This window comes from Aedes albopictus, chromosome 2 (genome assembly GCF_035046485.1).
Source record: "Aedes albopictus strain Foshan chromosome 2, AalbF5, whole genome shotgun sequence".
Taxonomy (NCBI): domain Eukaryota; kingdom Metazoa; phylum Arthropoda; class Insecta; order Diptera; family Culicidae; genus Aedes; species Aedes albopictus.
This window is the reverse complement of record NC_085137.1, coordinates 499,154,804-499,177,848: the sequence shown is the minus strand read 5'-3', so window position 1 is coordinate 499,177,848 and position 23,045 is coordinate 499,154,804. Positions and strand designations below refer to the sequence as shown.

The 23,045-nt window shown below is 39.1% G+C and overlaps 2 protein-coding genes across 8 annotated transcripts in view; both read left to right on the top strand.

The window, feature by feature from the left end:
- LOC109622511 (uncharacterized) overlaps window positions 1-23,045 on the top strand; it is a 112,374-nt gene that overhangs the window by 28,913 nt on the left and 60,416 nt on the right. The gene's annotated exons all lie outside the window — the stretch shown is intronic.
- Window positions 146-5,446, top strand: LOC109408862 (uncharacterized). The gene is made up of 2 exons (XM_019682234.4): window positions 146-1,063; window positions 1,144-5,446. The coding sequence occupies exon 2, from the start codon at window positions 1,155-1,157 to the stop codon at window positions 5,388-5,390; it is 4,236 nt and encodes a 1,411-aa protein (XP_019537779.4). The 5' UTR covers window positions 146-1,063; window positions 1,144-1,154; the 3' UTR covers window positions 5,391-5,446.

Here is a 23,045-nt window from a genome sequence, read left to right as displayed (position 1 = left end):
TTTTTATATGTTTTGGCACATTTTGGTATAAAATTTAAATAAAATTAAAAAAAATGCTTCAATTTTATGTAAAATTCGATTTTATAGACATTTCAAAAATTGAAATGTCCACTAAATCGAGGTATACCTGTACTAATAAAACTCATAGACATAGGCACTTCTAAAGTATCGCAAATAAAATGGCCTAAAGCATCAATGATCTAAACAAGAAATTGTCATACATATACATTGGAAGTATTATCCGATTGGAATCTTCTATTCAATGCAAATCAATGAGAAATGTCCTACCCAACGAGTCACGTCCACCATTTAAAACTAACAAAATGATACAAGCCGACAATGCTTCGACATCATGAAAGTAACCCCCAAACGCAAACTTCAGCATACGACACTAGCGCAATTAATATGCGCCAAAGTGATTGCGCGCGAATCCTATCATCTGGTCGTAAACATTGACCGAAACAGAAAATGGAAGACGACTACCAGCATGGAAAAAAGAAGCTCCCGTTCTCGCGGGTCTCACTGATGAGTTGCAAACATCTTCAAACGACTGCTTTCGCTTCATAGTGTGCGTTCAGTTGGAATTCGAATTGGATTTGAGTTTGGCATCCAGCAAGAATTCAGACTTCCAAACACACTCCGGAACGGGCATTTTCATTCTGTCATTCTTGGTGTTTCCGCGCAGATAAGAAGCAAAATGGTCGTTTTCACTTCGAATCTTTATTTCCAGTGAAGTCCAGATTGTGTAGGTACTGCTCGCTCACCCTTCGTATATAGGTGCCTTTTTGTGCGGGATAGGTATCTGCGTAAGGACCAACCGTTTCGCCTCAAACAAAAAGAGAAAGAATCACAAGAAGAACAGGGCAGAGAAAGCGACAACAAATTCTCTCTACCGACTTGGGGTACCTTTTTGAAGTTGTATGGGTATAAACAGTGCAAAGGATATAACTGGCGAGTCTGCGCTTCTCGGCATCAGTTCTGATTAACATATCGTACGGAGTGAGTGTGATACGCAAAAGAAAAAAAATCATTTTCAATTTCAAATCCAGTGAAAACGCTGACGGTAGGTTGCTGTTGTTTACCTTTTAAAATCAAAACAAATGCTCGAACTTGCTCATAACGAGTTGAATTCTGCGCTTCCAGATAACATAACAATGGCTTCGGTTGATCGCGATGCTCAAAGCCCCGATGGGACAACGTCGGGCGACAATTGGACCATTTTGCAGTCGGATATGGAAGCTTCTACAAATGAAGCTAGCCCGGACAAGTGTTTAATGCAGCGCAAAATGCTGATGAGTCCTACCAAAGATCAGTACATAAAGTTGCGAAGTTCAAGTGACGAAGGATTACCGTATTCGGCCAAGATTCGCTACGGAAGCACTTATTGGAAGTTGCACGGGGAGCAACGTTTGGTCACCATCGGGTCGGACTATGTGGCTCAGGTATCGGTTGAACCGTCCGCCGAGCTGAACAGTGTCAGTGATTTTCAACAGGCGAAGAAGATTCTGTTAGGACTAGTGATAACTGAAAAAGTACATGAAGATAAACTGCGACGAAAAATTTGTGATTTGGCAAGCTCTATTCAAAAGAAGCTTGCTGAACATGGTGATGAATGTGGACAGTGCTCTAAAAGTGGACAATTGTTTGAGATAAGACGTCTGGCCGAAAAGCATTGCTATGACGTCGGTTTTGACTTTTGCAAAGAAATGTGTTCCAATAAATCTATGTTCTGCAAAAGCTTAAAAGTGGACATCGTGATGTATTCTGCTATGCAAAACTGCCTGAGGGATCGAAGCATCTTCCTTAGGGATGATAAATGGGCGATTGGTTTGGATAAAGAAAAGCAGATGCTGGAGGACTTTTTCAAAGCAGTGATGGAGAAACATAGAAATCTTCTGCTGGGATCGTGTTCACCCCTAATGGAAAACGAGCTGAAAAAAATGGACGCTGATCGCTTTTTATTGCTTACAATGGCTGACGTGAAAATTTTCAGTGATATGGAGTTCAAACTGAAAGGAAAAGTGCTGCAAGAAGCGTTGCCAGTCATCATCCGAAATTATATAAAAAGGATAAGAGCTTTCGATTGTAGCCAATCGTTGCCAGCAGTAAATGAAATCTATTTCTATGTATGCAAAAGCTTAATTGAGATATCAACCCGTGTTGAATCAAAACTAGCTATACAAAACTCCATCGCATTTGAACGCACGCATTGGAAAATTTCACCGGATGCAATAATTACCACCAAAACTCCCGTAGAAAAATGTTTAGTCAATCAACTGCACATGCTGGTTGTCTTTGCAGCTTGCTTTGAACCGGGAAATCCAACTGATACCTTGTCAATCTACGACCGCAAGATCAAGCTCTTCAAAAGTTTTACATTTTCTCAAAGTGAACAAACCGTATGGTCATGTATGGTGGACGCAGGGATGATTTGTATCTTTCGGCGTGACTTTAAGCGCATCGATGAGTTTTCAGAAATGCTTACAACATTCCTCCAGTTTCTTGTATCGATCGGTCAACAAACGGAAGTGCAGGACTCCATGCGCATGGTAGCGCACATCATTTTGGATTTTGCAGCGGTGGTTGAGCAGAACAAATTCGGAGCAGAACAAGACGAGATTGGTAAAGACATTCTTCGGAAACAGTTACCCTTCATATGCCAAGCAATCCGACAAAGTCAGACAGATTACGCTGGACTTAAAGATTTGGCAAGTGTATTCCAGGACTGCTGGACTTGGAGCAAAAGTGGATTTTCCAAACTGATGAATAAGCTGAACGGAAAGTATCTTGCTGTCCATCTGAATGAACTGCAATCGAAGCTTCTTCACATTGTTTTGTGTGCTTTGGATAGAGATGTTTCCGTGGACGAAGTAACCACATTCTTCAGAGCATTCAACGAACTTGCCATGGATTTGGAGGCCCTTAGTTTCGAATGGTACGTACGTGTGCACAATGAGAAGATTTGTAAAACGCTATTCGAGAAGAAAGCGATCCAAGCACAACGTGGACCTGACAACGATTGCTTTTTGGTGATCGAAGATAAATACGATGAATTCATAGAAATTTGTACCAATGAAGTCATTCCGAAGCATTATCAGGTGGAAATCGTAAAAACGCTCCTGGATTACATTGCTCTTAGTCTGGAAAAGCGTAGTTGGAACAACGGAGTACCTTTAACAGCAACTGACCAATTGAATGTTTCAATAGCATTGATCGACGCCATCAGAACTTCTCTTTTTCACCTAAAGGAGCAACCGAACTATCCAAACTTCATGCAGTTCTACAAGGAAAGGACGAAGCCGTTCAAAAGCATCATTAAGGAATGTGGTTCGATTTCTAGCCTTACAAAGCGTTTGGCTCTCTTGAAGCAATCATTCAGATACACTCGTAACCAGCACATCATCGATGTCGATAAGGCGATTGGTCTGTTCACCACTCTTAATAAAAACTGCCAAGAGGATTTACTGAAGAATGCTTTCAAGCTGTATGTTGGACAATTCGAGAAGCACATTCGTGAGTGCAATGACTTGGAATATGCCGACAAGATCAAGCGCATAGTCCGCCACGTTAAGGATAAGATTTGCCCTATGGAGACTACCAAGTGGACTGCGGGATTTAAGCAGAACTCTATTCCGTTGATCCTTGCTGGTGTAAGAGCTGTGTGGTCTGTACTAACAACGGTGGATTCCTTCAACACAGGAAAGTTTGTGATGTCACATTCGCTTCAAATTCTCACCATTTTAAGACTTTTGTGTGTGGACAATAAGGTCCTTGGCGTTGAAAATCACCTAGCGCAAGTATTGACCGAACAAGGAAAATCGTTGGTACTGGGGCTGGTTGCAACAGTTCTGGCCTTATTTGGCCATAAAGTGGAAATAGCGTATCACAGTGAACATTTGGCCAAACGCGATGCTGCTCAGCTCGGAGATTTATATGACGCATTTGCTATCAAATCGAAGATTTATTATAGAACTATCGACGACCTGGCGGATGAGCGGATGCGCTCTTATTCCGAGAAGGCGTGGCTGTATGTGAGCAAATGTATTGGAATCCCTTACGAATCGGCAGGCATCGACACTCAAGGCAGTGCTGATCTGAGTAATACCGTTTTGTTGATGAACGAGTTTGACGTCTTTTTGGACAAGCACTGTGGACTAATGAATTATAATGTGTTCGCCCCGGAGATCACAGGACTTGGAAAGATCCAGCAAAAAATTTGGGAGTTTGTCCAAGCTGGTAGAGAGGACATTGAGTGTCAAATAGAATCCTTTGTGCAGTCATCGAGCGATCCAGATATCGAAACACTAAAGGCTCTCATCGAGCGTCCAGGTTCCTATAAACTGCTCTCAATTGATCATCACGGCCCGAAGGAGTTAATGTTCACCAATAAAACGTTCTTTGCACTTCAGTTAAGTGAAATGGTGAAAACTGCCAAAGACGTCCACAGCGGACATGAAGATTACAAATATTCCCCAAACTGCAACCTTGATTCCAACGGTGCTTTTCAATGTCAAAAGGAACTGGGCGAGTTTTGTTCCAACTATTACTGCCAATACTTCAACGCTTTCAAATATTTCCAACTGAAAAAGGATAACTTCGTGCAGAATGTAAATGGTTTCGCCAACTTTGGATATTTGCCCTTGGATTTCTCAACATTTTCGTACGCAAAAATATTGGATTACTACCCCCTCGTTCTTTGTTGCACGGAAAGGTTGGAAGATTTCAAACCAATAACGCAAAACACCCTACTGCCGTCTTTCTTTGGATCATCCAAGCTGAAGTTCAATCAGCAGGAACATTTCCAATGTCTCTCCAGCCCATCCGAGTGGAGAAAAGCGATATTCACTCGCATCAACGACATTATCAAGGAAAACCGATCGGTGGTCGTATTCTTCGGCAACTATACCGTATTGAAACAGTTCAGCCTGGAATTCAAGCAGCAGATTGATCGCTTAAACGAGCTCACCGTGATAACAGAAGATTCGAACTGGGAACGTTACGTCCATGAAGCAGGCGTACCTCGCACCGTCACCCTGGCGACCCGTGAAATGGCACGTGCAGTGGACTTCGAGCCCAGTCTGGCAGTGGAGGAAAACGGTGGAATTCATGTGATTCAAACATTCTTCTCATTGATGGAACATTCGGAGTCTCGCTACAGGGGGCGAACCGCCCGGATGGGTAACGCCGGAAGTTACGAATTGATCGTCGCCAGGCCGCATCTGTTTACGTGTCTGATGGGCAACGATGCGGCGAACAGTGTGCTCAGCTATGCGCAGCTGGACAAGTACAGGAAGAACATGACGAAAAATCTTAATGAACAGAGAGCTGATTATCTCAGGTCGGCTAATCAGAAGCATACTATGGCGGAAAACTTTTATGAAACCATTTAAATTGATGAACTAAATAAATGATGAACTAGATAAATGTGTTAGAGTGTAACATTGAACGAATTGTCTTATATTGTTTATTGAGTAATCCTTGAATTTCTGTTAAAATTTGACTTTATTTCAAGTGCATTTCCTTCTATCGAATGCTTATACTGACTACATCGTTTGGTTATTTTTTTTTTAATTTCATATACTGTACTGTCAGTTAAAGTGATGTACTGAGCGTTTGCTTAACATAATCAACTCAAGTTTATTACTTTTGGTGGCTTATACAGTTTACTTACGAAAATCTCGTCTAACATTTGACAAGGACCTAACACTTTTGTAGACAAACAAATTTCTGCTTTTCTACGAATTTGCATGTGTCAAATTGCTGTGTCAAATATGAATATTCCTTTTCTATACCTAGCTAGAAATGAACATATTCATATAATTAGAAACGAGATGATGCGTTTTTGTAACAAAATCTTGTTATTGATGTTGGTTTGAAAACAACGAGAGAATGAAGGGTCCGGTTTTTTTTCCGGAAAATACAGGGTGCGGCAGGAAAAAATGCGAAAAGTTTAAGGCACTATTACACGCTAAATATGGGATTATTTTTTTTGATTATTTTTTCATGACGGTGTATCAGTCAATGTCTATATTCTAGCACTGCAAATTAAAAATGAACATATTTGATGTTTAACATGTGATAATGTAAGCCAAATAAGCGGGTATCAAAAAACTGCGCGCCCAATGGTCATTGAACAAAATGACTATAACAATAAAAAAATAGCTTAAAGACAGACTTGTTAGAATCCCAAAATGGCCACCACAATGGCCTACTTTTGCACCTACTCACGATTTCTAAAGCACAAATCTCTTCGTAAACAAAACCAGCGCACCTGAGCTTCTTATTTTAAGCTTATTACAAGTGAGCAAGAACAGAATAATAATATGCACTGTTGTTTGAAGCTTGCTTCTTGAGATTTGTGCGTTTGAAGTTCTGATGCACTGAGGAAGCGGGATTTCAATACGTTTGTCCTTAAATTCGATGAACAACTACACCACACTGATCCAAAGCCATGTAGCTTCACATACTAGATTAAATAAGCACAGGGGGTTGCCAAAATGTTTGGGATAGGCAACTTTTTTTTCTCCCACAAAAAAATTCAACATGTTGTAACTTTTCATAGAGTGCATCAAAAAATCTCAAATTTTGACTGTTCGTCAACCTGTTATATGTGCATGATTGGTACAAAATTGGGCTCGATTGAATAATTTTTCGCGAAGTTAGAACCGTTCGGGTAAAACACTATTTTTTAGACAACTCATTTTTGAGCTGTCATATCTCGGAAACCAGTGAACCGAATTGAATGAATTTTTTTAACGTTTATGAACAATATACAACGTTATAAAATGTAATATTTTCTCATGACGAATTAAGTTATACCGGGTTGAAATTTTTACCCATATAGAGGAAAATAAGTCAAATTTACAATACCATACAAAAATTGCTAAATGTGTTCTTTCTTCAATCTAAATAGGCTCTAATATATCTGATTAGAGATAACTTGAGAACAGAAGTGGAAAATCTTTGGACATCAACACTAAAATTTATTGACATTGACGTAAAAAAATTGCCTTTTTTCGAGAAAAATCCAAAAAGTGTCAATCCATGATAACTTTTTTCAAACGTTCAAAAACTATCTATGTTTTAATAGTTTGTGAAGCATCTATATATTGTTAGTGTACGTTCAAAATTTCATTCAATTCGGTTCACTTGTTTCCGAGATATGACAGCTCAAAAATGAGTTGTCTAAAAATAGTGTTTCACCCGAACGGTTATAACTTTGCGAAAGTTTAATCAATCGAGCACAAATTTGTACCAGTGATGCACATATAGGGTAAAAGGGTATAATACGCCCCACCGGGGCAAAACGCCCCCCTTCATTTTCTAGCGATTCAAGCGCTTTTTGCATGCGGGATCGATTGGAAATCTTAAATATTGATGATTAATTGCCATCAAGCTGATCCGTTAGTTGATTGGTATAGAAAAGCAATAAAAATATCAAAAAATCTGAAATCGAGGCTTTTGGCATAATATTTTACCTCTTGCAAGCTGGCTTCATTGTAAACGAAGCTAGTTCTGTTCGCTTATGTTATTTTGCTACTTTTATGCAGTTAAACACTTGTTAAAAGGGCCTCCTAGGGTAAGCATGTGGTAGAATTATCCCCTGGTACAGTTTTATCACGGGGCTGGACGTTTTTCTTTTGATGGGGCGTATTGCCCCGTTTGTTTTGATAAGGTAACTTTTGGAACGTTTTCGGAAAACGTTTCAAAGCTTCCATAGCCGCCCCTCCAGAGGTAAAGTTCTCATGCAACACTTCACTGACTTTAGAAACAACGATTTGCAGTGGACAATAGATGGAATAAGGCGCCAATTTTAGATATATTGCCATTTCTGCTTAAGGGGGGGCATATTATACTTGTTTACCCTAACAGGTTGATAAACAGTCAAAATTTGAGATTTTTTAATGCACTCTACGAAAAGTTATAGCATGTTGAATTTTTTTGTGTGAGAAAAAAAGTTGCCTATCCCACACATTTTGGCCATCCCCTGTACATATGGTATGTGGGGGCAAGATGGGTCAGGGGGCAAGATGGGTCAGTACCGTTTTCAACCGTACTATTTATTTTTTGAATCTTTCTATAATTTTCCCAGATGAACGACGTGGATACACAAAAAAGTAATAAGGTACACCGGGGCAAGTTGAAACGGGTGGGGCAAGATGAAACAGCGGGTTAACATGATGTTATCTAATGATGGTAAACAGCTTAAATGCCATAACACATAGTTTTTGATTCAAACAATCTTTTGGCGTTAGAAAATTTTCCAAATTAAAATGAAAACTATTTCAAAACTTCGTGTTTCATCTTGCCCCACCCGTTTCAACTTGCCCCGGTGTACCTTATATTGTTTTTAAAATTATTTACGTTCCTTCCGCAGAAAAAAAAAATTTTTTTTCGTTATACTCCTTATGCTATACATTTCATATAACTACGTCTAAGGGGCCGTTCATAAACCACGTAGACTTTGGGGGGGGGGGGGATCTGGCCAAAGTCTACGATCCATACAAATTTTAAATTTTTTGTATGGACGAAAGTCTACGAGGGGGGAGGGGGGGTCTGAGATGACCAAATTTTGGTCTACGTGGTTTATGAACAGCCCCTAATGTGTAGACGGGGCAAGATGGGTCACCCTAATTTTTCGGTATGTTTGCATAGTTTTTAAAAATGTTTTATTTTTCATAGAAAGGCTATTATGTGACCTACATTATCAAAGCGACTAGAGCGCTGAAAATTTGTGAACATATTTTTAATATTTTTCTACAAAAAATATAAGTTTTCGAAGTTTTTTTATGGCTACCTGAATAAAAATCTTCTAGTTCTGAGAATAATCTACCGATATGTTTCAACACTTCTTTCATGTAATCTGTACGTATGTGAAGCTTAGATGTATAGAGAAAAAATAGAAGATCTAGTATTTTTTGTTGGAGAAAAATCGAATTTCTGATAGCTGACCCATCTTGCCCCCGTAGAAATGAGGTGGGGCAAGATGGGTCATGTTTTGACAATTGTTTGTCAAGAAGCAGGTTTCAAACTGTATGACCTTTCTATACCCTTATATCATAGCTGACTAGTGTATCTGGAAGTCGTGATAGAAAACAGAGAAATGCTATTTATATTCAGAATGTTATAGGGATCCATTTCTTAGGTGACCCATCCTGCCCCAACTTACCATATATTTGATGATATTGTAGAGCAAATTAAAAAATTTGTTTTATCAGATACGAAATTTAACGAGCTGTGTACTTTTTTGCGGTTTGAAAATTCTAATTGTCTTCAGCTTCAGGCACTGTCCTGTAAAGGTTAGTAATCAAAATAGGATAATTTTTAATTACTTTTTCAAAAAACTTATTTTATTTTAACCCTTCAGCGCGCGCGCTGTTGTAAAAAGTACAACACTACCAAAAAAACTCGCTTTTCGTATACAGCGCTAGCGCGGTGCAGTTTTGGTCGATTGATGGCGCGCGTCCTGGAAGGTTAAATCATGGAACGTTGAAACATAGATTGGTTAACGTTAAATGGACAAAAATGAGGTTTGAAGTTGGAAAACACTTTCGCATTTTTTCCTGCCGCATACTGTACAAACTTATGAATCATGCGTTCCATCCCAGAAGAAGTGCTTCAACGGAGTGACATTCATTTTCTTGGCAACGCCACCTCCGATAGTGTTGCTTAACCCGGGAGCGGTCGCGTCGTGTACTGGGTACACCCACCATGAAAAATGCTCGCATGTGGTACACAGCGTGAGCGGAGCGTCGCTGCGGGTAGTCAAAGACGCGACTGCTCGAGGGTTAATATTTATATCGTATTCTATGCGGAGTGGTTAGTTCGAGATCAAGCCTAACTTTACCAAACACCATATCTAACAAAATACACGAACAAAGGAAATCGAAGGGAAAGATCGCTGTTCCCATTGCAACTCGTACATTGAGCATTTCAGAAACGTAAAAAAATCCGGATGTTTTTTTTAACAAATCATCCCCAAAGAACAAATTGTAGTCCTTATCGCAATTCAGCGCCCGATGTGAAAATTTCTTTTTTGTTTACATATGTTATATACGGTATTTGGTAAAGTTAGGCTTGATTTGTCCGTTCTATCAGCTTTTTTGAGAAATTACCTTTCTCGCTGAAACCACTCAGCACTAAAATGTGTAAGAAGTACGATATTATCTCAGTAAAAATACTAAATTTGCGTTTTTTTTTCATAGATTTCTGCTGAGGTTTCTCCAAGAATTCTCTTGGGATTTCGTCAGAAATATCTGATGGGGTTTTTCAAAGACATTCTGATGACAGTCCTTCAGGAATTTATTCAGCAATTCTAGCTGTTATTTTTCCAGAAAATCTTCAGTAATTCCTTCTAAGATATTTTTTCTACGAGTTTCGCTACGTATATTTCTTGAGATTCAGGTGGAATTCATTCAAAGATTCATGCAAGGATTCCTTCATGAATGCCTGATGAAATTCTGCAAGAGATTTCTCGAGAAATGGTTCCGATGATTCCTTTAGGGATTTTTTCAATGATTCCTCCAGTAATTTATCTCGGAATACCTTCGAGAATTTTCGCTGGATTTCTTCAAGACACTAACTAGGATTTTTTCAAGCATTCTTGCTAGGATTTCACAAGCATCGCCAGATTTTTTTTGCAGCTATTGAAGTCCTTAGGAATCCTCCAGGAATTATTTAAGAATTTACGTCAGGAATTGTGTGAGGATTCCCAGCAAGACTTCCTAGAGAATTCCGACCACGAATTCCTGGAGAAATCCTATCAGCATTCTAAGAGCAATTTCAGCATAACTTCTCAAAGAACACGAAGAGTAATACTTAGAAGAATCCCTAGAGGCATTCTTGGAAGAATCCCTAGAGAAATTCGAAAGGAATTCCTGCAAAAAAAATTCTCCGGATGAATATCTGGAAGAACCCATAAAGAAGTGACAGCAGTAGTTGCCGGATGAAGCCTATCAAGAAAATTCGAGAAATCCCATCAAGAATGTCTAGACGTAATTCCAGGAATATTCTTGGATTCCAAGATTGTATTACTGTATATTGTTCCAAGATGTATTACTAGATCAACGAGAGGAGGATTTCCTGGAGAAAACCCAGCAGATATTTTTGGGGAAATTTGAAGTGGAGTTTGTGTAGTCTTTTGAAAAATCCCTGTAAAAATAACGAAAGGAACTTCTGCAGAAATCTCTGTGGGCCCTCCTAGAGTATTTGCTGAAGGAGTTCCTGAAGCTTTTCTTGGAGAGATTTTCTTGTAACATCAACTGAAATACTTGCCAGGATACCTACAGATATTTCTACTTAATTTTTTTCAAGAATTCTTGCTGGAATTTTTTAAACAGCATCAGCTAAGATTTCCTGAATGGATCCTAGAAGTTATTTCAGCAAGAATTCCTGAAGGAATCTCAAGTGGATTTCCGGCAGAAATTACTGGGTAAATACTAAGAAGAGTTTTTGGAGGAATCCTCGTAGAAATCACAGCACTAATTTTTGTACGTAGGAATTTGAGCTGTAATTGCATGAGCGATTCTGCAATAGTTTCTGGAGGAGTATTAGTATCATTCCAGGAATTCTTTTAAAAATTCTTGCATGATTCCTACAGGAATTTCTGCGTGTAAGTTATAATAGAAATAGAGAGAGAGTTTGATTGCGGATCATAATGAAAACCACTCTATGTACCAAAAATAAAACAGCTTTTCATGAGAATCTGACCCAGTGACCCACCGAACGTTTGGAACCATTCCGAAGTTTTCTGTCCTTTTTTACAAACTATACATGTGTTCGAGTATAATGTAAACAAATTATTTAAATTCGTTCCATATTCGCTTCTGTACGACGAGATTTTTAGTTCGTTTGTGCTGACTCAGGCCGCCACGCTTCTAAATGACTACGTAGAACCGAAATCCGGAACATCCGGAACCGGTTCCGTAGCGACGGCATGTTCATAGCACATAGCGATCATTTTATGGCCAAATTGCCGAAAAATAGGAGGAGGGATCAGGGAGGATGCCATACCCAAATATTGTAAGACCAACTACCGCATTTAATTTAAAATTGGTTTCAATTTTTTTGATTGTATAGTCTTTGAGTAGTAATCGTTTGAAAAAAAAAGGAGTTCGTTTAGGACTTTGAAGGGTTAACCACTCGTTCTAATTTGCAGCTCGTTTATCCACTGCAGCACTGCGAGAGTGATTACTGGTAGCTTCAGCACTTACAGTTTGTACCGCTCCTGAATTGTGCTTTCTACTATATCGAACTGGACTTTGTCCTGCTTTTACTTTTTTACCCAGTCCAGAGAAAGCCGCTTATGTAAACCCTCTGAAAAATTCATTTTCGAACAGTTACGGGGTGCGGCAGGAAAAAATGCGAAAAGTTCAAGGCGCTATCACACGTTAAATATGGGATATATGACTATTTTTTCAAGACAGTGTATCAGTCAATGTCTATATTCTAGCACTACAGAATAAAAATGAACATATTTGATTTTTAACATGTGATAATGCAAGCCTTAAAAGTTGGTATCGATAAACTGCACGCCCAATGGTCATAAGAGAAAATGGCTAAAATTGCAAAAAATTTGCTATAATTCGATGACCAAACAGGCCATACTAATCCAGAGCAATGTAGTTTCACATACCAGATGAAATAAGCACATATATTTTATGATATTATAGAGAAAATTAAAATTTTTGTTTCATCGCATATGAAATTTACACAGGCCGCGTACATTTTATTGGTTTGAAAATTCTAATTGTCTTCAGCTTCAGGCACCGTCTTGTAAACGTCAGTGACCAAAATGGGATTTGAAAAAAAAAACTTTTCAGAAAATTAGCATGTTAGAGATCATGGAACGTTGCAACATAAATTGGTTAACGTCTAATGGACAAAAATGAGGCTTGAAGTTGAAAAACACTTTCGCATTTTTTTCCTGCCGCATACTGTACTTGACTTTGCCCAAGGCAAGGAGTAAGCGTGACTGCGCTGTAAAGCATTGGCGTAACTAGGATTTTTCCTGGAGGGGGCCCAGGGGGGGCCTGACTTGAGATGAATTTTAAGCGGGATGGGCGCCCGATATGTGAATATGCAAATCAGTATTGTAGTTTTGAGTAATCAAAATGACTGTTTTAGATTTGTTCATAGTTTCGTAAACTATATGAGTACGAACAATTCTTCCAAGATTTTTTTCCATTGCTTGCTTCAGTGATTCCATCATGGCTTCTTCCAGAAATTCAATCAAGAATTCATCTAGGGATTCCACTAGACATTTTTTCGAGGATTTTTCCTGGGATATCTTTAGTGGTTCCTCCAGTGATTGTTCCAGAGCTTTTTTCGAGGTTTCCTTCAGGAATTTTACCAGAAATCCTTTAAGGTATTTCTGCAAGTATTCAGAGATTTCTACAGGAATTTCTCCATATATGCCTTTCAGAATTCCACTAGAGATTGCCCTAATAATTACATCTGGAATGATTCGAAGTATTTTTGCAGAAAAGTATTCCTGAAATTATCTTAGAAAGTTTTACTTAGCGATTGTTAAAAAAATACTCCAAGAATTGCTTGAAAAATTTGTTCAAAAAACCTTTAGGGATCCTAGTTTTCCTTCAACAATTACTGTAGACATTGATTTCTTCATTTTTTTTATCCAGGAATATTCCTACAAAAATTCTTCCAGGTATTCGCTAAGAAAGCTCTCCTGAGATTCCATTTAGAGTTCCTCATGGGGCTTGCTTCCGGGATTCCTCATCGGGTTTCTTCAGAAATTACTTCAAGAGTTCCTCCAGGGATTCACCGGAAATTTCTTTTGTTATTCTTACAAAAACGAATTCCGAGATTATTTTAAACATTTCTAGAAGAACTCATAAAGGGGATTCCTTCAGAAACTCCCGCAGGAATTAATCCAGGATTTCAGGGTTTCCTCAGGAATTTCAGCTGTTTCTTCAGTATTTCCCCTGAGAATTCTTCAGAAAATCCTCCTGGAATTCCCTCAGATATTGAACTTTGTATTTCATCAGGAATGAATCTTGAGATTCCTCCAGGAAGTCCTTCGGAAATTCCTCCCGGATTTTTTTCAAGAATTATACCAGGTATTCCTTCTGGCATGCCTCTAGGATTTCATTAAGGCTTTCTCCAGAGACTTCTGCAAGAGTTCTCCAGGAATTTCTTCAGGTATTACCCCAGGTATTTCCTCAGGATTTACTCCAGGAATTTATTCAAGTTTGGATCCAGAAATTCTTCCATGAATTCCTCCAAAAATTCTTCCAGGGTTTCTTCCAAGAATTAAACCAGGAATTTCTTCTCTAGGGTTTCCTTTGCACATTCCTCCAGGATTTATATCATGGATCCCTCCAGGAATTCCACCGATGATTCCTGCAGTAATTCCTTTCTGAATTCCTCTAAAAATTTCTCCAGGAATTCCTTCAGAAATTTCTCCATGGATTCCTTCCAGAATTCCTCTAGAGATTCTTCCAGGAATTCATTCAGGGATTCTCAAGATATTCATTTAGGGATTCCTCCTGGAGTTCTTCCATGAATAGTTCCTCGGAATTTCCCTAAGATTTCCAATAGTGATTCGTCCAGGAGTTCCTCCTGAGGTTCTCCCAGAAATTGTTTCAGGGATTCTTCCAGGTTTTTTTGCAAGAATTCCCCCAGGGATTCTTCCAAGTAATTCTCTAGAAATTCTTCTAAGGATGCCTCCAGGAATTCCTCAAGAGGTTACTTAAGAATTACCCCAAGAATCCCTTCAGAAAGTCCTCCAGGAATTTATCCTGGAACTCCCATAGGAATTCCTTCAGCAATTACTACCGCAATTCCTTCAGGAATTCCTCCTGGAATTCATCAAAAAATTCCTCTGGGAATTTCTCTAGAAATTTCTCTTGGAATTTTTTCAGAAATTTCTCTTGGAGTTTCTTCATAAATTTCTCTTGGAATTTCTTCAGAAATTTCTTTTGGAATTTCTTAAGAAATTCCTCCATTAATTGCTATCAAAATTTTTCTCAAGATTCCTCCAGGAGTTCATTCAAGAACTTTCCAGGCATTCCTCCTGCGGTTTCTCCAGAAATTGCTTCAGGGATTCCTCCAGGGATTTTTCCAAGAATTTTCCCAAGGATTCTTCCAAGAATTTCTCTAGAAATTTCTCTAAGGATTCCTCTAGGAATTTTTCAAGAGTTTTCTTTAGAAATTTCTCCTGGAAGTTTCTCCATGGACTCATCCCGGGATTTCTCCAACAATTCATCTAGAGATTGCTTCGGGAGTTCTTCTAAAAACTCCAAACTCCACTAGATTGCTCCCAGAATTCTTCTGAAAACTCCACCAGGAACTCATCTAGTCCAGGAATGTCTCCAGGGATTTTTCAAGGAAATTCCCCAGGGTTTCCTCCAGGGATTTCTTAAGGAATTTTTCGAGAGATTCCTCCAGGAATTGATACAGGCATGTCTCCAGGAATTTATCCAGGGGTTCCTCCAGGCATTCCTCCAGAAGTTCCTCCAGAGATTTCTATAGGGATTCCCCCAGGCATTAATCCAGGATTCCTTCAGAAATTATCACCGCAATTTCTCCAAGAACTTGTCTAAAAAATCCTCCAGGGAGTCATTTAGAAATTACCCCAAGAATTCCTCCCGGAGTTTATCCAAGAAATATTCCAATAATTCTTCCTGGGATTCCTGAATGATTTCCTCCTGAGATATCTATTTATTTTTATTTATTTATTTGACAACATCTTCGGCTGAATGCCGCACAGACTGATTAGCTAGACTTAATTATATTTTTAAACACTAATTTACTTATATTAAATTCAAACGAGTCACACACATCATTAAACAACCTACAACACGATTCAAACGGGCTGTGATATCCGTAATCCGAACGATCAATGGGAATCCACAGCTATCTTGAATTACGAAGGCGGCGGGCTGGAGCGTGGAAGTGCAAGTTGCTAAGAAGACAGCTGCAATCGATTTTGCCGGTGACCACACCGGTGACCACGTCTCTAGGAATTCCTTCAAATATTTTTCAGGAATCCTCCAGGAAATCCTCAAGTTATTCTTTTAAAAATTTCCCCAGAAATTCTTTCTGGAATTTATTCAAGAATTAATTCAGGTATTCCTCCTGGCATTCTACCAGGATTTCATCCAGGCATTACTCCAGGGATTCCTCCAGGAGTTCTACCACGAATTTCACCAAAAATTACCCCAGGTTTTTCTTCAGGAATTCCTCCAGGAATTTCTTCGGAAATTCGTACAGCAATTACTTTAGGAATTGTTCCAGGAATTCCTCCAGAAATTCTTCCAGGGTTTCCCCCAAGAATTAATCCAGGAATTTCTTCTCCACGGTTTCCTCTACACATTCCTCCAGGAATTATTTCATGGATTCCTCCAGAAATTCCACCGATGATTTCTCCAGTAATTCTTCCAGAAATTCCTTCTGAAATTGCTCCTGTAAGTCCTCCAGAAATTCCTCTGGAAATTTCTCCTGGAACTCCATTAGAAATTCTTCTCAGAATCCCTCTAGGAATTTCTCTAGGAATATATTCAGAAATTTCTCCATGGATTCCTTCCAGAATTCCTCTAGAGATTCTTCTAGGAATTCATTGAAGGATTCCTCTAAGAATTGATTAAGAGATTCCTCCTGGAATTCATCCATGAATAGTTCCATTGAATTTCCCCAAGATTACCTATAGAGATTTGTCCTCCTGAGATTCCACCTAGAACTTGTCCGGAAGTTCCTCCAGGAATCCCTCCTAAGGTTACTCCAGAAATTTGTTTCGGGGATTTCTCCAGGGTTCTTTCCAAGAATATCTCCAGGGATTCGTTCAAGAATTTCTGTAGAAATTTCTCTAAGAATTTTTGCGGGAATTCCTTATGAGGTTTCTTCACACATACCCCAGGAATTCCTTCAGAAAGTCCTTCAGGAATTCATATAGGAATTCCTCTTGGAATTCCTGAGAAATTACAACCGCAATGTCTCCAGGGGCTCCTCAAGAAATTCCACCAAGATTTACCGCAGGCATTTCTTCAGAAATTCGTACAGGAATTTCTTCAGAAATTGATCCAGGAATCCCTCCAGTAATTTCTTCGGAAAATCCTACAGCATTCCTTCAGCAAATTCTGCAGGAAATCCTTCAGAGATTGCTTCCGATATTCTTTCACGAGATTCTTCAGGAAATTCTATAGAAATTTTTCCAAGGGATTCCTCCGGAAATTCTTACAGGTTTCCTCTAGGAATTAATCCATGAAATTCAACTCCAGGGATACCTCTAGAAATCCGTCCAGGAGTTATTTCACGGGTTCTTCTAGAAATTCCACCAGGAATTCCTCCAAGAATATACCAGAAATTCCTGCAGGGATTCCTCTAAGGATTTTTCCGTGAGATTCCTCCAAGAATTCTTCCTGGAATTCCTCCAGAAATTACTCTGGGAATTCTTCTAAAAATCTATATTGGAATTTCATCAGAAATTTCTCTAATGCTCCAGGCATTACTCCACGAACTTCTCCAGGGATGCCTCCTTCAGAAATTTATCCATTAACTTTTCCAGGGAATCCGCCAGGAATTTGTCCAGAAAATTTTCTAGGATTTCTTGAATTCTTGAAGAATTCCTCTAGGGATTCCTCCAGCAATGCATCCAGATTCATCTAAAAAAATTTCTAGTAATTTCTAGAGGGATTTTTGATGCGGATTCATCAGATTTTTCTTCCTGAAATTCCTAGCATAATTGCTCTTCGGATTCCTCCAGGAATTCATCCAGGGATTCCTCCAGGTATACTTTCAGAAATTACTCCAGGGATTCCTGCAGGTATTGCTCCGAGAATTCTTGTAATGATTTCTTCCGAAATTTCTCTCGGGATTTTTTTTTAAATTTATTCAGCGGTTAGTTAAAAAATTACTGTATTCCGTTCATAATGTTTTGCAGAGATTCACCCCAGGATTTTTTTAGGATTACTTGTAGATTTGTTGAATAATTTGAATGATTTCTAGAGGAATTCCTCCAGCGATTTGTATTGAAATTCTTTTAGATAATTTTAGAGGGACATAGAAGCCAAAAAATTCTCCAAGAAGTCATCCAGGAATTCTTTCACAATTATCTCATGAATACCAAGTCTTTTACAAGTCCAATCATGAATATCTTCAAGATTACGATTACCCCTTGCAGCACCAGCTTTTAAATATATTAAAACTTCCTCAATGACCATTTGAATTTGTGCGTTGTTTGATAGATGCAAAAATACCCCTGGCCCACGAAATAAAAGAAATTAATAGTCTCCTCCAGCATGGTTTTAATGAATACACTCGCGTTTATGCTTCAGCTACGTACATCTATTCTCACTAGGAATTCAAAAGCTTTGCTGGAATTCCATTACAAATTCAACCAGATTTTTTTTCCCACATTACACTTGATTGCCATAAAGAAGCACTTAACCACATTTTGCAGTAATGCTGCTAAAAAATTCAAAGATTCTTAAAGATACCCATCCAGGGTTTCCTGGAAATTATCATTTAGATTTAATTTCTCAGTTGAGAATTGTCTCCAATAACTGTCAATTTAAACACATATTATGTCAAATAAATGTCTATTATAGATCTATGTTTGTCACCACGACAGTGGTTTTTGGATTTTTTCTAATTTCCATGTATAAAGTCATGACAAATTTCTGGGGGGGGGGGCCTGGCGGATTCTGGGGGGGGCCTGGCCCCCCTGGCCCCCCCTCTAGTTACGCCAATGCTGTAAAGACGTTTCCATGGCGATAGCAGCGCTACCTTGGATAATTTCTGGCGAGATTGTTCTGACTACATACATATTACTACAACAAATTGAATTAAATACGCGCCAGCTTTGAAGATTATCTTTGAAGCAGGAAGTGTGTTTGCAATATCATTATCCGTTTAATAATGGTAAAGCACTCACGCGGGGTTTGTTGTAAGTGAAAGTGACTTCGGAATGGTCGCGAGTAAATAACTAGGCATTCTGAAACGGGTCTCTGGATCCCAACAGAGCTTTCACCTTTCTACTCCCGGGCTATAGATGATTTCAGTTTTAGTGTGAAATTCAGTAAAAATCGCACAGACAACACAGACAGGGGGTGTTGAATTGTATACATACATACAGTTACTTGACTTTGCCCAGTGAAATTGAAATGTAATTTCCTCTCAGGAAATTTCAGGAGAAATCCACGACAGTATATTAGGAGAAATCCCCGAAAAAAATTCAAGAGGAATCTTTGCAGGAAGTCCAGGTGGAATCTTCGATAACAATTCCAAGAGAAATTCCAGAATGAATTCTAAGAGGAATCTCCGAAAGAATTCCAAAAGGAATCCCCGAAAGTATTCCTGGAAGAATTCCCAAAGGAAGTCCAGGAGAAATCCTCGGATGAATTCCTTGAGGAATCCCCGAAGTTATTACAAGAGGAACCTCTGGAACAGGAATCATCAAAGGAATTCCAGGATGAAGCCGCGTAAGAATCCAGGATTAATGTACGACTGATAATCCGTCGGAAACCCCGAAAGATTTTCAGGAAGAATCCTCGTTGGAGGAAACTTCGAAAGAAAGAAGAATCCTCAAAGGAATTCTAAAAGGAATCCCTGAAATAATTCCAGGCGAATTTCCCGATAGAACTCTAGGAAGAATTCCTGAAAAAATTAAAAGCAAAATCACTGCAGGATTTCCATGGGGAACTCCCGAAAGAATTCCGGTAGGAATGTCCGAAGGAATTTCAGGTGGAATCCTCGAAGGATTTTCAGCGGAATCTCTCAAAAAAAATCTTTTCGAGTAGGGGGAAGGATTTGCAGGAGGTATCCCCAAAAGAATTTCTCGAGAAATTACGGATGAAAATCCAGGATGAATTGTTGTAAAAACTCCATGAAGGATCCCTCAAGTGTATGCAGGAGATATGCATGATTATAATCCTAAAGAAAATTATTTAAGGAACTCCTACAAGATTCCCTGAAAGAACTCCTGTAGAAATTACTGAATGAGCTTCTGGAGAAATGTCTGATCTAACTCGTGAAGGCATCCATGAGTCCTCCTGGAAAAATCTCGATCTCAATCTACAATCTGAAAGAACCCCAGGTGCGATCCTTTGAAGAACTCCTGAAAGAATCCATAAAGGAACTTCACAAGGAATCCCCTAAGGATACCTGAAGTAATCTTATAAGGAACTCTTATATAATTTTCTGGGAGATTCTTTGAATTCTACTGAACGTAACCTTGGATCCTCATATAAGATTCTCTGAAGGAACTCCAGGAGAGATTTCTGAAGAAACTTTCGTAGGAATTTCTGAAGATATTCAGGAGGAATCTCTGAAGAAACATCTGCAAGAATCCCTGAAAACTCCTGGACTAATTTCTTAAAGAACTTCTGTAGGAATTTCTAAAGAAATTTCAGAATAAATCACTGCAGAAGCTCAAAGACTGGTTTTTAAAGAACTACTGCAGGAATTTCTGAAGAAGCTTCTTACGGAATTTTTGATGGATCTCCAGGAGGCATTTATGAATCCTCCCGAAAAAATCTCTGAAGGGACTTCTGGAAGCGAAGTTTTGTTGAAATAGCTTAGGGATCTTCTGAAGGAATTGCTAATTATCACCTGGAGGCATCCCTCCTGGAGCTATTCGGGAGATCCCTGAACGAACTCCTGGAGAAATCACCGAAGGAAAAAACTCCTGATAGAATCTTTGAAAACTTTCATTTAGTTCGGAACGCAGTAATTCTAAGAGGAATTCTCGAAGAAATTTCAGGATGAGTTCCTAAATAAATTTTAGGAGGGATGCTAGAAGGAATTCCTGTAGCAAACCTTGATGAAACTCTCTGGGTGATCCCTGAAGGATCTCCCTGAGCGAACTCTACAGAATGTCAGGAGAAAGCCCTTCTTGGAATTCTAGAGGAAACTCCTGTGCGATGCGAATTCCTGAAGGAATTTCAGAAGAAATCCCTCTGAACCTCATATTAATCTCTGAAGGACTTCCTATGGGAAATCTTCTGAAAGAAATTCTGAAGGTACTCCTGTCACTTTTCATTAAATTTAATTCATTATTCATCATTCATATCTCTCCCGAAGTCTCTTCAGAGATTTTTCTAGAAGGATTCAGTGATGCCTACAGAAGATCCACCAGGGATTCCTCCAGAAAATTCATCAGGGATGCCTCCAGGCTTTACAGATAAGAAAATCGATGATGAAAACTCTTATGATAGTGATCGTGAGGAATTTTTAGTTCAACTTTATGCAGACTTAGGCTGGCCTAGGTGGTCAGAATCATGAGATAAAGCATGTCAAAGTACTTCGTTTTAAATGCACACTGGCGCCACATAGCGGCGGAATTACGCACTAAACTTACCACCATTTGATAGCCATAAACCTACTGATCAACTTTGCTGAAGGTCTCTAAACTATGCAGGGGATACGGTTTTTGCGATACAGTTTAGAAAATGATAAAGTCTTCAGGTGATGCCAAATTTTCTGGGGGGTGCTGCAATATTCAATTGGGGTGTTGCAATACTAGACGATGCGATTCCATATTTATGGCGGGTAGTGTATGTGAGCGAATTCGATTCGCTAATCGGGGCGCAATCATCACCTCCAAGTATGCATGACAGTTCTCTTAGGTGTGCTAGATCCTACATTGCATCAGTAGTGGTAAATAGTTTTGCACAGAGCTCAAATGGGATTTCATAACTATTTTTGATGTATAGGTGGAAAAAATGGCGATCTAGCATACCTTAGAGCTGTCATCTATACTTGGGTCATGACCCAACCAGCAAATCCAGACTGTACTTGAAATGTTTTCTGAGTTTTTCCAAGGGTCATGGATTTTAAGAATTCAAGGACCAAACTCCAAAACATTTTGAGTGAATCAGAATATCTTAAAAGTACATGACAATACTTAGGGGCCGTTCTTCTACTACGTAGACTCTTAGGGGAAGGAGGTCTGGTCAAAGTCTACGCTCCATACGAATTTCGACAAGTTTGTATGAACAACAGTCTACGAGGAAGGAGAGAGGTCTGAGATGACCAAAATGAGTCTACGGAGTTAATGGAGTTAATGGACAGCGCCTATTAATCTACAAGAGGGTTCTGTGAACTTGGTTGGTTAAGTAGCGTGACTAATATCTTTGAATAATTTTGTAAATTCTAAGCGTTTATGAATGCTTGAAAACTACTGCTAATATCAAAAACATCCAATTTTTCGTATGAAGTTGTCAAGGACAGATCTGCACAACAATTGGGACGACCTAGGACATTCCTGGATATTAAAAGAATTGCTTTTCCCATTTATGAACAAGACTTCACAAAGACTACCAACACGTCGTAAACTGTATCGAAATGCCACTGTCAAGGTCAGTTCAGCTAGTCAATTGTTTTCGGTCACCACCACCGCCGAACGGAATGCAGCTTACCCGCGCGGGTTGACCCGCATTATAGCAGGGCCATCTATTTGGGGTTGTGCCATTAATTCTAATTTGTAAAGTGTTGTGTTGGCTTTTGTTTCTGATTCTCATCGTCCGTTTGGTGCGGATGATGGGGTCGTGACGCCACCACCTAGCTAGAGCTCTGACTGTTCTGTTCTTTACATCAACTAACTAACAGTTAGTGTGGCAAATTATTCTTTGTCGATGAGAGTTTTCTTCGCTGGCACGACTACTGGCTTTTGTTTCGCGGTATTTTGTTCTCGATGACGGCAGACACGCGACCAAGACGGCAGCATTCGAGAACGGAGAACGATGATGGCTCAGAGGCGATAAGCTGATGGGAATGAGATGGTGATTATGATTTGCGTTGCATTTTGCTTCGTAAGCTGCTTGTTAGGGGGATGAGGAGTTTGATTAGTATTAAGTGAAAGCAGTTGCGTTCTAATGAATCAATCTATTTAAGTGTTATTTTTATCTATTGCGGCTATGGTGTCAGTTTGAACACTTTTTATTTTCTATTTTGCCAGAGAAGCTTCAGAAGATAATAGATCGTTCATTGTACTTTGCAATACTAACAACTAACAACGAAAATATGAGACTCCGAGCTAAAGTATACCAATGTAGATTATTATTTATCTTCATCATAGAGATTTTTGG

Bases quoted from the DNA above. Each gene is read 5' to 3' on its own strand.
- LOC109408862 (XM_019682234.4), top strand. From the start codon at position 1,155: ATGGCTTCGGTTGATCGCGATGCTCAAAGCCCCGATGGGACAACGTCG.